General features: G+C 35.0%; 1 protein-coding gene across 2 annotated transcripts in view; it reads right to left on the bottom strand.

Annotated features, from left to right (window-relative positions):
• Positions 1-14,613, bottom strand: part of LOC115441316 — a 21,947-nt gene extending 7,334 nt beyond the window's left edge. The window contains exons 1-2 of one of the 2 annotated variants that reach the window (XM_030166054.2): positions 14,515-14,613; positions 11,634-11,790 (exon numbers count right to left, since the gene is read on the bottom strand). In XM_030166054.2, the coding sequence (XP_030021914.1) occupies positions 11,634-11,776 (143 nt within the window). In that variant the 5' untranslated portion in view covers positions 11,777-11,790; positions 14,515-14,613. Of the gene's footprint in view, positions 1-11,633; positions 11,791-14,387 lie in introns of both variants that reach the window. The other variant, XM_030166053.1, reaches the window with a different exon arrangement.

Genomic DNA, 14,613 nt, shown 5'->3' with positions numbered 1-14,613 from the left:
GTTCAAATTGATGCGTCGTTGTGTTGTTTATCAGTCAGCGCTATGACGGACTTGCGAGTGCACGCCTTTGTCGACCTACCGCCAAAACTTCATTTTTGTTAAGTTAGTTGTGAATTTCGAGTTTATACATCGAAAGTGTTTTGTATCAACATTAATTTTCGAACATCGACTTATTTATTCTTGTTTGTAGATAGTCAACTAGTTGATATTGATATTAATAATTTTTTTAACTATACCTAGTTTTCATGATATTCATAAATATAGAGAGAAAGAGAGCATTTGGAATTATGAATGAGAATATTATAGTCTTGAATGACTTACTGTGATTTATAACGTAGGTACACAGGCATTGGCGTAGTATTCCCTTAGCCTCTAGAACTGGCAGGAGAAAAAAAAACGAATTCAACGAAAGGCCTGGTCAGGCCCCTGTGAACCTTTTCCTCATTGGGCAAAGACGTTTCGAGGTAGAGCGCCGCTCACGCGTACAACTCCCTAAGTACGGGCCCATGTACACACGATCTAAGTACGTGCTTCTTTTTTCAAAATTAAACCATGATATCCATTTTTAAATCAAGAATGAACCTCTAAAACTTTGAATAAAAAGAGCTTGTTATTGCATTGGTTGTCCAAAAAGCGTATTAAAGCTTTACACTTTTATTGCTATTATACCATACATCATTTATTTTACGAGGCTTTTTGGTGAACTGCGCAACTGAAAACTGTTTTTAACATTCCTTCACTATAGAAGGCTACAAAGTATGGTATTAGGTGATATACAGGTGATTTTTCTAAGTGGGCGTGAAAGTAAAAATCCGGAACTATGAGGGATATCGAAAAATGACAAAAGGAGTCTCTAAAGAGCCAAATTGAGGAAATCTAAAACTGCCTCATTAGATTTTAAAATTATCAATATTCCTAGCATCTTCATTATCAATAGTTTCATTTTGGCAAAAAAACATACATACCTACTATATCGTTAAACAAACATTCGATAATATCACTAAAGAGCATCTCATTGTGGAAACAAGGGCGTCACCAAGGGGTAGGAGACAGCTGACCCTCTCCCCCGAGATTCTAAACTCTTAAGTTTTTGACTTGACTTCGCCAATTCTATTCCTAATATTCCGTACGCTCCCCATGTTATTGTTAAAGCGGCCGAGGGGGAGTAACATGTGCTCTCGACTTTACCTACAATTCATTCTTTTCTCATTCTCCATATCATCTTGCTCCCCCCCCCCCCCCCTGGGCCATCGGCTGGTGACGCTCTTGTGTGGAAAGTAATCGCATACGGCAAACTAAGTCGCTAGTGATTTTATTTAAAAGCACGAGCAACATTAATAGACATTAAAATTGAATTCCTTAATCTATAGGTAGTCATTATAACGCTCTTGTAAGCATGTTAAGTTCTCAATGTATTAGTTCAACTAGCTTTAAATTGTAGGGTCGAGCTAAGACATAAGTACCCATTACAAGACTACAGCATGAATATTGAGTGGGTTGCCTGTTCTAGCATTGCAGGTCATTACGGACGGTGGAGATCAATAACATCGTGTAACCTAGTAAACAAAGCAACACCATGCGCAAGTTTGAATTATATAGGACAATGTGAACTTAACAACCTGAGATTTCAGTCATAAGGTCCAGTGACGTTGCTTAATAACTAAGGTTTACACTGCATTGGTCCTTCAAACCGGAGCACAACCATGCACGCATATTACTGCTTGGCGGTAGAATTATTTTGGTGCCATAAAATTGCGTTTTTTTTTCAAAATTAAATCAAGAGATCCCTTTTAAGTAAAAAAAAGGTCACGCGGCAACGTTAATCCATATAAATTGCAACAAAGCTAACGACGCTAAAGTAAAATATCTAAGAGCGCATTCAATATGATAGAATCATCTCAATATTAGTTTACTATAAGAATAATCAATAATCGTATACAGAAGAAAAAAAAACATATGCTGGATGATCAAACGCAGAAAAATAGAAACAGAAAATAATATGTTGTTCCTCGCTATACCGCATAGTGTACCCGACTGCCGATGCGGCGTCACACGCTACGCGTGTATAAATGTGCGCTACGAGCACACGCCCGACACAATAGGTGCGTAAAAAAGTGTAAAAAGATTTGAGTCTCCATATAACACACAGTATAAGTAAAAGTTTTACCAACTGCTGAAGCGACGATTTTAGCCCGCGTAGCCTGTGTCCCGTATCCCTGTAGAATTTTCTTTAAGACACGCCTGGCGTTGCGTATTTAAGATAACGAAGATGTATATGACCACGGTCAATTTATTGTAATACTTCAGATTATTTAACTAATAGCTTATTAAAGTTAATGTCACAGCCACCATGTACATTTCGGCTAAAAAGGAAAGATCATACGAAAATACTTACTGGCCAGAGCACATAAGCTGAAGCTTTCGTTTTCTACAACTTACTAATATACTATATACACATATACTATGCTTATTTGTATACGAACATACCATCGCCGCTTTTATGGATTAATTGACGTAGATACAGATAATAAATATCGCACCCACACCAGGCTATCATCACCATTTGGCTTAACAATGAGATTAATAGAAAAGAATCTGTTTTGACGATACTGTAAAACTGTAGATATGAAGACACTAACAGCAGGAATCGATCAAGGCTAGATAGAATTGACCGAAGTAAGAACATCGCATACTTATTGGGTAGCAAAGTGATGAAAACACGGCATTTCTGATCTGCCTGGTGATAAAAGTGTGTCAACCTCAATAATTAGTTTTTTCTACAGTAGAAGTGACAACGACATGGTGATCAGGGCGTTTTAAAGGTACTTAATTTGTATTTTTCTGGATGGCCTCGGCAACATTTTTTAACGAGTAGTAAATCAGTGGTCCGTTTTCGCCAACGCTCCTGTTCCGCTTCGCTTATGATCGAGGTTTTAAATGTTATGACGAATCTAGTAATAAAAATCAGCGCAGAGAGATGAGATCTGCAGGTGTACGTTCTCCGTGCAAGCATTGCTCTCGAAAATAGTCTGCATATTCAAGCATGAAATATTGGTTTAGTTGATAGTAATAAGACTTGCCAGCGTTTTTTCTTCCAGTTTTTTGTGTTCTTCGTTCTCCACAAATAAGGACTAGCTTATCAAGAAGAAATGTAGGAATTTAAAGTGAATGGAACGGAGCTAGGCATTTACGAGGCCTTTTTACGATGGTGGACAAGAACAGGAACTATTAAAATTGCAATAAGCTGACATTTTACCCTAGTTCATACCAAAAATTGCGCGAGTTTCCCACAACACACCAATCCAGTAGCGTAACACCTGTGGAAAATTAATCGATCGGGGTCCCTCATCAGTGCAAAATCTGGGGACTTTTTGTTTTAGGTTACAATAAGACAATTTTTGCTTGCAAAGGCCTTTTTGTACACTTATTTTTTGTTTACGCAAGGGCAGTGACTATTTTGCTAAATAGTTATTTCTATAGATAGTAAACATTGCACCTATTTTTAGTATAATAATATATAGTTTCGTCGAGCCATCATAATGATTTCATATATTCATGATTCTTTTGGGGATGGTGAACACTTAACAGCTGATAATCATTTATCGGCCTAAGTCATAAGATATTTTCACTACAAATTTCACACTCCCGCACAAAAAGGTAAAAGATGGAAAGAATATTTATTGAATAGATATATGCAAATATATAATAATTATTAAAAAGGAAATTGCAAGTTTTAATTTTTTCCCATCTATTGAAGTTTTCTTATAGGTGTAATTAGTTCAGAAGTCATATTCAAGTCGGTAATTTCAAAAAACAAGAGCACGCACCACCCACGCCTCTAAAAGCTAGTATTCTTTGTGCATTAACGCTTACTTAAACGATGAAGAAAACATTGTAAGGAAATCTGCATACTTAAGGAGTTTTCCATAAGAATTTCTGAAGCATGTAAAGTGTACCAATCCGCATTACGTCAACGTGGTGGACTAAGGGTTAAAACTCTCCTAGTAGTCTACTACTGCAAGGGTTTTCCTCCCTCCTCTAGGAGGCCAGGAACAGATATACTATTTTTTTAAAGATAGATACTGATGCAATATGGAAACAAACTAAATAAATATTGGTGATCAAGTCCCATTGACCATTTTCAGTTCTCGAAATTTCATGTTACCGGGATCTAGTAGAATTGTGTGGTAAGTCCGACCATAAACCACATTCCATTCTACGAGTTTCTCATGACCTGTCTTGCTAACGGAAACAGCCATATTACTTTTCAATAGGAACCTACTCCGAAGCTATAAACGGGAAACATAGATCATTCTTACATATTTTTAAATGAAAAGAAATTTAAAAAAATGTTAATATTTTTTTAATCTAGGCTTTTCGTTATACACCATGCGAAGCACAATTCATATACTTAATTGTACCGATAACGATTTATTGATTTTATTATTTTTTTTAAACAAATTAATTTATATAAGATCTTTAAAATTATAAATGACATTAAAAATAAAAACATGTCTTGTAAAATAATGTCAGGAAGAGAGGCGACTTATAATTGAATACATTGCCAATGTGATTGGTGAAGCATTATGAATATTAGATATCCAATTAAAGTTTTAAAAATGAAGCCGATTATTTAATACAAGGACCATTCGTTACTACTTACCACAAATAAATTGTTGTGATGTGTTTAAATTATCAATCGCGGCATATGTAAAGAGGGCAAAGTAGTACCTGCTCGATGAGTGGCTGATTCACAATTCATAACCAGTCTACACGCCGTCAATGAGTGACCGTATTTTTATTTACAATTTTAAAATATATTTTGTGTCACATAATCTTAAGCCTGTTTTTCATTGACTTGTGTAGCCAGTGGATGCTGGGTTTGGTGCAGAGGTATTATAAAATTCATGGCGTCGCTAAAACAATATATTATCCATCGTTGCGGTTGGCCACACGCTAAGCGTGTTAGGTCGCCTTTGCGTAACATCCCGGTGGCAAAATAAATGTGTAAAAATGAGCGCAACGCACATGCGGAGTCTTTACTAAAAGATCCGCGTGAGCTTTAAGAAACACACCGTATGTGTTGCGCCGCAATTTTATAGCGCTCATTTTTACACGTGTAAAGTACGATGCGTGTTTAAAAATTACTATAGGTGTAGGAACCCTGATGAACACAAATAGGAAACGAACATTAGTCGAGTGTAGGGTGCAAACCGTATGGTTGAGATTACCTCGGCATAACATTAGAAAAGTTTGGTATTAAATAATTAGTCGTTTTGTTTTTTTTAATATCAGTGGATGGGTGTTGAGAGAGACTGGACTTAGTTCAGTTCATCTATGTAAATAGGACCCAGATTTTTAATGATATTGTAAATATATCTCTTCTTAAATACATATTTAGCATCCAAATAAGCAAGAATAAGCTCGAACCTCTCAAAGAAAAATAAGCTCTCTCGAGACACCTGTATTTTATTCAGGCTAGGCAAATATTTAAGATTAAATATGCAACAAGCAACGAAATAATATATTAATCTATAATCTGCGAGCGAGCTCTGAAGAATCACGGGTTGATTAACGGCGCGGAGCCTTGTACGAGAATTTACTAATTTGATATTGTTTTACTTATTTTAATTTTGCGCTTTTTAGTTTTACGTACTAGTCATAACCAGCAAGATTATCCTTACTGCATAACTTATTTTTATGTAACCAGTAATCAATTTATGTTAAGTCATCACATAAATATTATATTTTGCCTCTAATCTAATTTGCGTGTCACACTTTCGCAGTCTATGTATCTATATCGTCTATGTATCTATGTATTTATATAACGTAATGTCGGCTAAGTTATTGAGTCAATATTCCTAAAAAATCTTCGGAGCTTGCGCATGGACTGTATAATATATTATGCTAACTGCTACTTTTAAAACAATAAAAAATAAAACAAACGATATAACAAAAAATTCCAGCAAGCAAGAATAAATCAATACATTTTTTCGTGTCAATGGTGAGAGATACTTCTGCTTAAGATTTTCACAAAATATTCGGGACACGACATACGTCACCTAATTTCGACTGAAAGTCTGAGCTCTTGGTTAGTAGTGATACATTTTAACGTTGAGACGTTTTAAGGTATATACGTAATTGCGTATTGCAGTAAGTTAGAAATATTGTTTATTAATCGGAAAAAACACACTTAGTATGCCTACGTAACCATGCTTTAAGTCTTACTTATTTTATCTACACTTGCATCGTAGTTGTTTTTATATTAGGTATACTTACCAAAACTGTGCTTTGTTTTTCATTTTTCACCTCATTGTGTGGTTTACTTCAAACAAACACGAAAACAAATGATTTTTAATGACCTTTGAATAAATCAATAAAGCTTAGAAATCAGGATTGAAAATCGGAATGATCATTAAAATCCTATTCGTTTTTTAAGAGTTCCCATCCGCATCTTCGAAGTTTAAAGTCCTATATCAATGAAATTTAAATTAGACCATTCCGAAGCTATAAGAAATTGAACGCTAAAAGTCCACGAAGACCATCGGACCACGGGCTAAAAGTTATTGCTGAACTTAAAAAAAAAATTAAGTCGAATAGACAACCTCACTACTTTGGAGTCGTCAAAAAATGTAATTTATTATGTTTGATTTTGTATGCAATATAAAAGCAATCATATACTAGCTAATTTCACGAATATTTAAGTGGAAGCGTTTGTATTTACAGTGTCACACTAATTAGTTGAATAATAGGACAGAAATTGATATTTTTTATAGTAGTGTAATCGTAAGTGAGGGTAATTGTTATTTGGCCATGCTTGCCCGTTCGCAATGAAGACAAATGCTTTTATTTTTCATTTTTGTTCGCTCTTACCCACGTCGTTCCTCCACCAGATTTCAGATAGCTTATTTATTTATATCTCCGGCCTAGTAAACACATCGGAGCAACGTTTCTGTCGTTTAAGCTGCTAGTTCATATTAAATATATCAGAAATGTTCGTCCTCACTTACCATTATCTAAATGTAATAAAGTTTTTAGCCTATATATAATATTACATATAGGTATAATGTATATACATAGCCAATACTGCAAAGTACAAAATATACAAACTGCATTAAGTCTGACTTATTTTTAGATCATAAATAAATCATAATTATATAAAATGTACAGTATACAGCAATTACAATCTACGAAGATAAAATCTAATATAACGAATTGCTTCACGTGTGAAAATCGGCGCATTGTGTATGTGGCCAACACAACAGGTGTGAGCGTATCGGCTACATAAAACATGCAGTATGTGTTTTGCCCCTGTAGCCAGTGCTACATCAGTATGTAGCCCCCCATTTTAACGCTAATCGTGTGCATCCTTGTCGATCCATTTTTTGCATTTTCATACAATATCATCACGAACATGAAGACATGACTAGGCGAGTGGCACCAAACTACCTTTGCGCGCTTAAACACACGGAGCGTGTGTGGGCCGTCAACGCAATTTTAATTTCGTGTCTAGTCAGATTCATGTTAAAATTCTAAGTAAAAATACTATATTTTATTTACTTTAGTAAATAAAATGAATGTAATTATTAGCGAGTGAAAAGTATTGTACACTAAACATAAAAAAATGGAAAATTTTGAAATAATTCTGTGACTAGTCGGTTATTCCGATGATAAGAAAGTCCATTTGGCTAAGATCACTGTTTTGTCTATAATTTGCCGATTGCAGTAATGTCCAAGCACGGTTGCGTTCCATTTAAAGTGCATTGAAGATGACTGGCATTTTAATATCTATGTCTCGATGTGATGAGCGCAGTGCTATGGCGCTTTGCAGTGTTACAAGTCAGATATACATGGTGTTGTTTTTAGATATAGGCTAGCGTAAAGAATTACCTACTTTTTATTTTTCTCCCGACGTTTCGAAGACTTTGCAGCCTTCATGGTCACGGGGGGACTGAGGTGTTGTTCATCCGTAAAGTCAAAGTTACAATATCTACCTACATTTTACAATTATACAACTTTTTTAAAATTTTAGCTGTTGGTGGTCCGATCTACGCAGAATGAGCTCACAGTGTCTTGAAGTCTGGCAGCCGGTCTTTTGGGTTCCGATTTAATTAAATGTAGAACTGGATCCCAGGCTTGTGCAAGCTTCCAACCATCTTCCCTATTGAAATTAGGATGTTTTTTAATTTCAATAGCCTCGCGAATCATTCTGGACAGGAATCAGTGTTCTTTGGCGAGGATTTGTGGCTTGTCTAGTCGCAGATAATGATTGGCGCCTCCTTCAGAGTGTTCAGCGACTGCAGACTTAGCTATATGTTCTTTTACGCGGGTCCCTATATTTCTTTTTGTTTGCCCGATATAAGATTGTAACTTTGACTTTACGGATGAACACCTCAGTCCCCCCGTGACCATGAATTACCTACTTGTTTAATTCAGTTGTATAACAAAAACTCAATAAAACATGCCCCCTAAAATTGGGAACTCGGATTACTTAATTTCCACCTTTTGGTATGTGGAGCATGGAAGTGTTTATATAACTCATATTTATCTATGCTTTATATAATACTACTATACCATACCATAAGTAGTTTTTAGTTTGTAAATTGCTGCATTATTGTTCCCGCAACAAGTATTTACACGTACATTCGTCTTTTTGATGCATTAGTTAGTTGACACTTAATTTGATATTTTTTATTTGTTTCGATATAACTATAAATAATGTAATTGTAAAAATAGTTTTTTTTTAATCTACTCGGAACCATTAATTTCTACGTTTTGGCAGCTAGCACTCAGTTTTTTACAGCTACAAATTTCTTTATTAATTGTAATACCAGTTGATACAATAAATCATGCCGTTATATCTCTAAATAATATTTGCCACGAGGTCGTCTGGTTGTACACCCAGTAACACTGAAGGCGATACACCTGTAGTTAAGAAAGCGTCTCGTGATAAATTGTTGCATATTTTCTTCAACGCTATCAGTATCTGTACAGTTCTGAATAATATTTTTTTCCATCATTTCAGTTTACTATTTTATGTGATATGCCTAGCTTATAATAAGTGTTTAAACAATGGATTCGAAATTTTTAGTTTAATGGGTATTCCCGTGATCGGTTTTTGTTAAATATAAATTATTCGATTTTGGTTATATCGCAGCGAACGTCTGCAGTGGCCAACCAGAACATAAAATACAATATGTCTAAAGTTCTTTGGTGGCCAGCAGAAACGTTACCATCCGGAATGATTGTAGCAAATTGCATTTTCCTATGTAGGTACCGTGATATTTTTTATTTGTAATCTAGAAAGGCCGCATTTGATTTACACAAAAATATATAATCATATTCATTTTGCCCCTTGCTGCGACATCATAACAATAAATTGTCATTCGTGCGGTTCACCACAAACCATGCGAGTTCTACATTCACACGAATTTTAAACACCAGTGTGTCCGTAAACGCCTAGCGTGTAAAAATGAGCGCTACGATCATCCAGCCGACACAGCAGGTGTGTGCGCCTTGGCTACAGAAAACGCCATTTTAAAATGGTGCAGTAAACGTATTACATAATTAAATAGCTGACTCGTATAATTATTCTCTCTCGCTCACCGCTGTCTGAAAATACAGTCAGCGGATCATTGTGTAGGTATATCCCGATTTGCTCCCGGCAATCTGCAGCAGCAATTTGACGACTTAACTGTAATCGAAAACTTAATTCTTGTATTGACGTATAATAGATTTACAGATGTCTGATCTGTGTAAGAATCTCTGAGTTTCAGTTCTTGACCCTATTATTCTTATTCCATAATTTTTACTCTGGGTATATGCTCTTATCCCCTTTCTCATTCTGCCTACAATGGCAGTAAGAATTTGGAATAACCAACCAAATCCGGAACCACTTCCTCGGTCGTAGGCAACAAGCTTTAAAAAGTAGACGGCGTTTATAAAAATCTATCAATGTTTTAGGCATAAATTACTACCGAGATTTAATGCGAGAAAACATGTATAAAAGTAAAAACAAAGCTTCTAAAATATCATTTTGCCTAGGGTTTTAGTATGGTATGTGCACATTAAGATTGATAGCATGAAAAAAATAATGTATAGCAAAATTATATCTAAGCATATCTGCATATATCTTTGCCTGTCTTAGTGAAAGTACCTACGCTTATGGTCCTTCTTTTTTATTTAACTTTCTAAAGAAATTAATGCAACATTCTTTCATCGTATTTAAATGTTTAAGTCTTCAGTTTGTATTATAAGTTGGTTTTCCTAGATTGCTAGGTATTGAATTCATATTTTTGATACGATATAAGCAATAGTTTTGTTTGTCTATTGGTGCCTATTGTCAAGGCATCAAGAGTGTACTGCTTACGCCTGTATCAACGCAGGGATAGAGCATCCTGCACTAAGTCTCTGTTGAACGCGCGATGGCATAAAATGAAATCTTGCGAGTTTTCATTAAAAAAAAAATACATGTAGCATTAACGCGCAAAGGACGGTAGTTCGGTAACCGCAGTTTACAACAAATGATCTTAAATACTTTGTTTTAATCCATCGTAAAAATAAACCAATCGGAACAATGATTTCTTTGTCATATTTATTAATCATATATGTATTAGTTTATTCTTATTTCCTGGTGTCGAATCGAAAATTAAGATCAGGATCGTATAATAAAAACGGTACTGAAGCCTAAATGTAAATTACCCACCAAAAACCAAAGGGAATACTTGTTTGTGTCAAATTAAAGATACATAACATTTACGTAGATAAAATATAATAGGTACCTACTAATTACATCAAAACAAGCCTTTAGGGGTCTTTTACATAAGCTCAGCAGGCCTGTTGTTGAAACTTAAGTATAGCAGTAACTTATAAAATGTTACTAATTTTAATTTTTTTATGTTCCGCAGTCACACCAAACGCCTTGTGCAATAACCGTGTAGGTTTAATAGGTCCTTTGTTGTGCGATAAAAAGGAAAAAAAACACGAATAAAAATTTGTCACTAAGGATCTTAAATAAACAGATAAATGAACAGATCACTAATTTACTAATTATACTCACCAATTTCGGGGATAAGCCACTAGCACCACATGTAAATAGGGTTCTTGTTACTTGTACCAGATTTTCAATACGATGATGCTGTCTCCTTTTTTTTACATCCCAAGAATTCCATTATTCTTAGTATATACTTACTTCGGGTTACAGGTTCGCGTCAAGTAAATGAAGGAATAGTTTTTTTTTATTGTCTGGTTTCTGAGTTTGTCGGTTCTATGCCAATTTCTTTTTATCAGACAGTAAGAACTATGTAAATATACAATGATGTTCTTAAAAAAATATTCTAGATATCTACGGCACACCCAGTGAAAGTAATTTCGCATTTGAGAATTCATGGACGATCTCGTATTTTTATAGTGTTATCATTTGGAAGTTTCTTTTCTATCCTATGGTAGCCGTCAGTGTAAAAAAACGTTTCACTTTTTCCCATTTATTGTAAATAAACATTTTATAAAACTTACTACTAATCTTAAATAAACTCGCCGCTGGTTATATTTTCAATGAAATAGTTCAAAGGAAGTATAAACCAGGTGTGTCTCTAGTGTATATTTTTTGTATATTTCAAGACTTTTATAGCTACCTGAACGCAATGAACGCATCTCCAAGCTCGCCTCCTACGATGTGTACACCCCCTTCTGGGATCGAGAGGCCCCGAAAGAAATTTCTAATATCCAGCGCGTTGGCCGACCACGGCAGATTCTGCAGCCGTATGATGACACTCATTGTTGCTGTATTACCTATAAACAAAAGGAAAAAGGCCTGTCCATTTTTCGATTTAAATGTCACAATTTTATCACATAGCCACAATAATGGTTTGGAACAATTTCTCGGGAGGTGTGAAAAGAGCCAGTGAATACGAAGTTTCGTAGCAAAACTGTTTTTAACTTGTTTTTAAAACTAAGAACCAAGGCGACGACCTCATAAGCTGCATAGCTAAAATATGATTTGCGTCCAAATATGGAACAAATGTTGTTCGATTATTATTATTATTTTATCCGAACACGGCGAGGTGACCCCACTGCAGCTGATGGTAAGTGGAGGGGGGTCCAATAGAATGTCGACTGTAGATAGATTAGCGTATAGCGCGTTCTTTTTCGCTATTTAACTTAAATTACTGAGGAGAGTAATTCTAAAAGCATAAATTACTATTTGTATGAAAATCCATTTGATTAATTTTGAAGATATCATAAGATATCTTATGAGGCTTTTGTCCGTACCCAGTAAAAGAAATGCAGTGAAATGCAAGCCATATAAAAAAATCTCTACATCTTGAAAATTTACCCCAAAATTAATATCCAGGTGGGCTCATCGCTGGTTCAGAAGAGTACCCCCAATAGACTCGCCCTACTCGCCGCATATTATGCTGAATGGAAGTGCTAATATGCAATTTCCCCGCGGAAAAGGTCGATAACGTGATTTGAAAATATGTAATAAAAAACGGTACAGGACATTCACTACAGGTACCTATGCATGGATATTACTAGGTAATAGGTATAAGGGACCATAGGGTTTTACATTATACTAACATTTTTTAAATGTATCACGAGTAGGTACCAGTTATGACGCCCCTGCCCGGCACTTTAAGAATGGTTTTATTAATAAAGAATAAAAATTACGTTAAATTTGGTATGATTCGTAATTTATATATTATATTAAAATGCACATTAAACAAGTGTAATGTGAAAGCACCTAAAAAAAATTAAATTGATAATTTTATGTTCAAAATTTAGATGTCAACATAACTGGAGACATCTATTAGAATTAAAATAAAACAATTGATATTGAAGCCACTATTGGGGACTTAAGACCATAGCAACTCACTTCCTTAGAGAAATAAAACATTAAGCCATACTTAGGTAGGTACAGAGTTTGCAATTAGTATGTTTCATCCGTTTTACTGTTTATTATATTTACTAGTGTATTCGCGTGGTTTTGCACCTATTTTCTCCTACTGGGCCGTCCTATCGTGTAAGGTGTCAACAGTAACAATAGGTTTGATTTGCGAATTTCATCCAATTCAGGGGTTTATGTATGTATGGATTACATAAAATTTTCACACAAATTGCAATATGACCTAGGTAGGAATGTCCTGTACCAAAAATATTACTGGCAACCATGTTGTAACAGTTTTAGCCATTTTAGGTCCTAAATTTCGTGTAAATTGTAGATACAATGTTATGTACTGATTGGTTCCGTTACCAACTAGAACCGTCGCTGAAGCAATCAATAAGTATAATTCATTAAGTGTATGTAATGATTACTCTATGATACAATTAGCTTCCGATGTCGCTACGGTGACGAATACTTGAAAATTGGGTGTGGTCGAAGGCACCTAGGTATCTAACGCAGCCGTGCGCGACAATTCGAAAAATGATTTACTTGATGCCTGGTACTTGTGTATTGCGAGGTTTGGTAATCACGTAAGATGTTAAAAAGACAAATCAAAGAAGTGTGGTAATTTTATCCATTCAAGTGATTTGATCAATCCTTAAAATTGTAGCGAACTTTGTGAACACCTCACTGTGTTACCTACGTATTGTAGTTATTTTGTGGAATAATAAAATAAACATGTAGATAAGTACCTACCTACTTGTGCAGTGATAACTTAGGTCCTAATGTAATCTTACTGAAGTGGTTTTCAGTATCCTGTATTCCGTTAACAGAGTTCAGGACTATTGAGGAAGAAAGCTCAAATTCCTGCCATATTAATGTTTCTAGTTTGATTATAACCTTGGCAATTACTACCATTTATACTGATACCTACTGTCCAGGTTTATTTATAAGTCAAATTCCTATTACTAAATTAGGTTAAATGAAAAATTGGGGTTGGGCAATACGATGTTACGTTGTGTTATTTATTTTCTGTTAAATATTGGCGCCACTCATGCCAACTGTATCAAGCCAGTTATGGCGGCTTGCCGCGCCATCTTAGCAAAAAATTAAAGTAGGTAGGTACCTAGTTACCTAATGCCTGTGCTATTTACTTTATAAGATTTAGGTATTGTGTTGCACAGTAACTAAAATTGCTGTAAATTTTTAAGAAAGGTGACAATATTCTGTATACAGTATAATGGATTGGTAGTCCCATCACCAATGACGTATTACACTTTTGAGGTTTCCTCTTTTGTGGTGTTTTTATACTACATTATATTATTTCACACAAAATAATTAAAATATCACGATCAAACAAGATACTGCAATGTAGCTACACATTTTAATACCAACATAGATGATAAATAAAACAGGCAAGTAATGGTTGTTCATTGGTAGATACGCAAACGATTTCATACCACAACACCTCGGGGTTTTCACAATCACTTTACCGCGAACTTACCTACGAATATGCTACAATCTCGACTTCAGACACGCGTTTACTAAATCAATAACATTATAAACACAAATAGTTCACAAGATAATGAATATCACATACGAAATTTCAAAAATCATTCATATTACGATACCCAGCGTTGAAATGTGCGATGTGCGATATGTAATCAAAATGGCGCCCAGGGTGACCACTCACTAAAAACTTTTTTAATAATATACCATAGACATCACTG

The sequence above is a fragment of the Manduca sexta genome, chromosome 9 (assembly GCF_014839805.1).
Source record: "Manduca sexta isolate Smith_Timp_Sample1 chromosome 9, JHU_Msex_v1.0, whole genome shotgun sequence".
NCBI lineage: Eukaryota > Metazoa > Arthropoda > Insecta > Lepidoptera > Sphingidae > Manduca > Manduca sexta.
The sequence above is the reverse complement of the archived record's forward strand: the minus strand, read 5'-3'. Positions and strand labels throughout refer to the sequence as shown.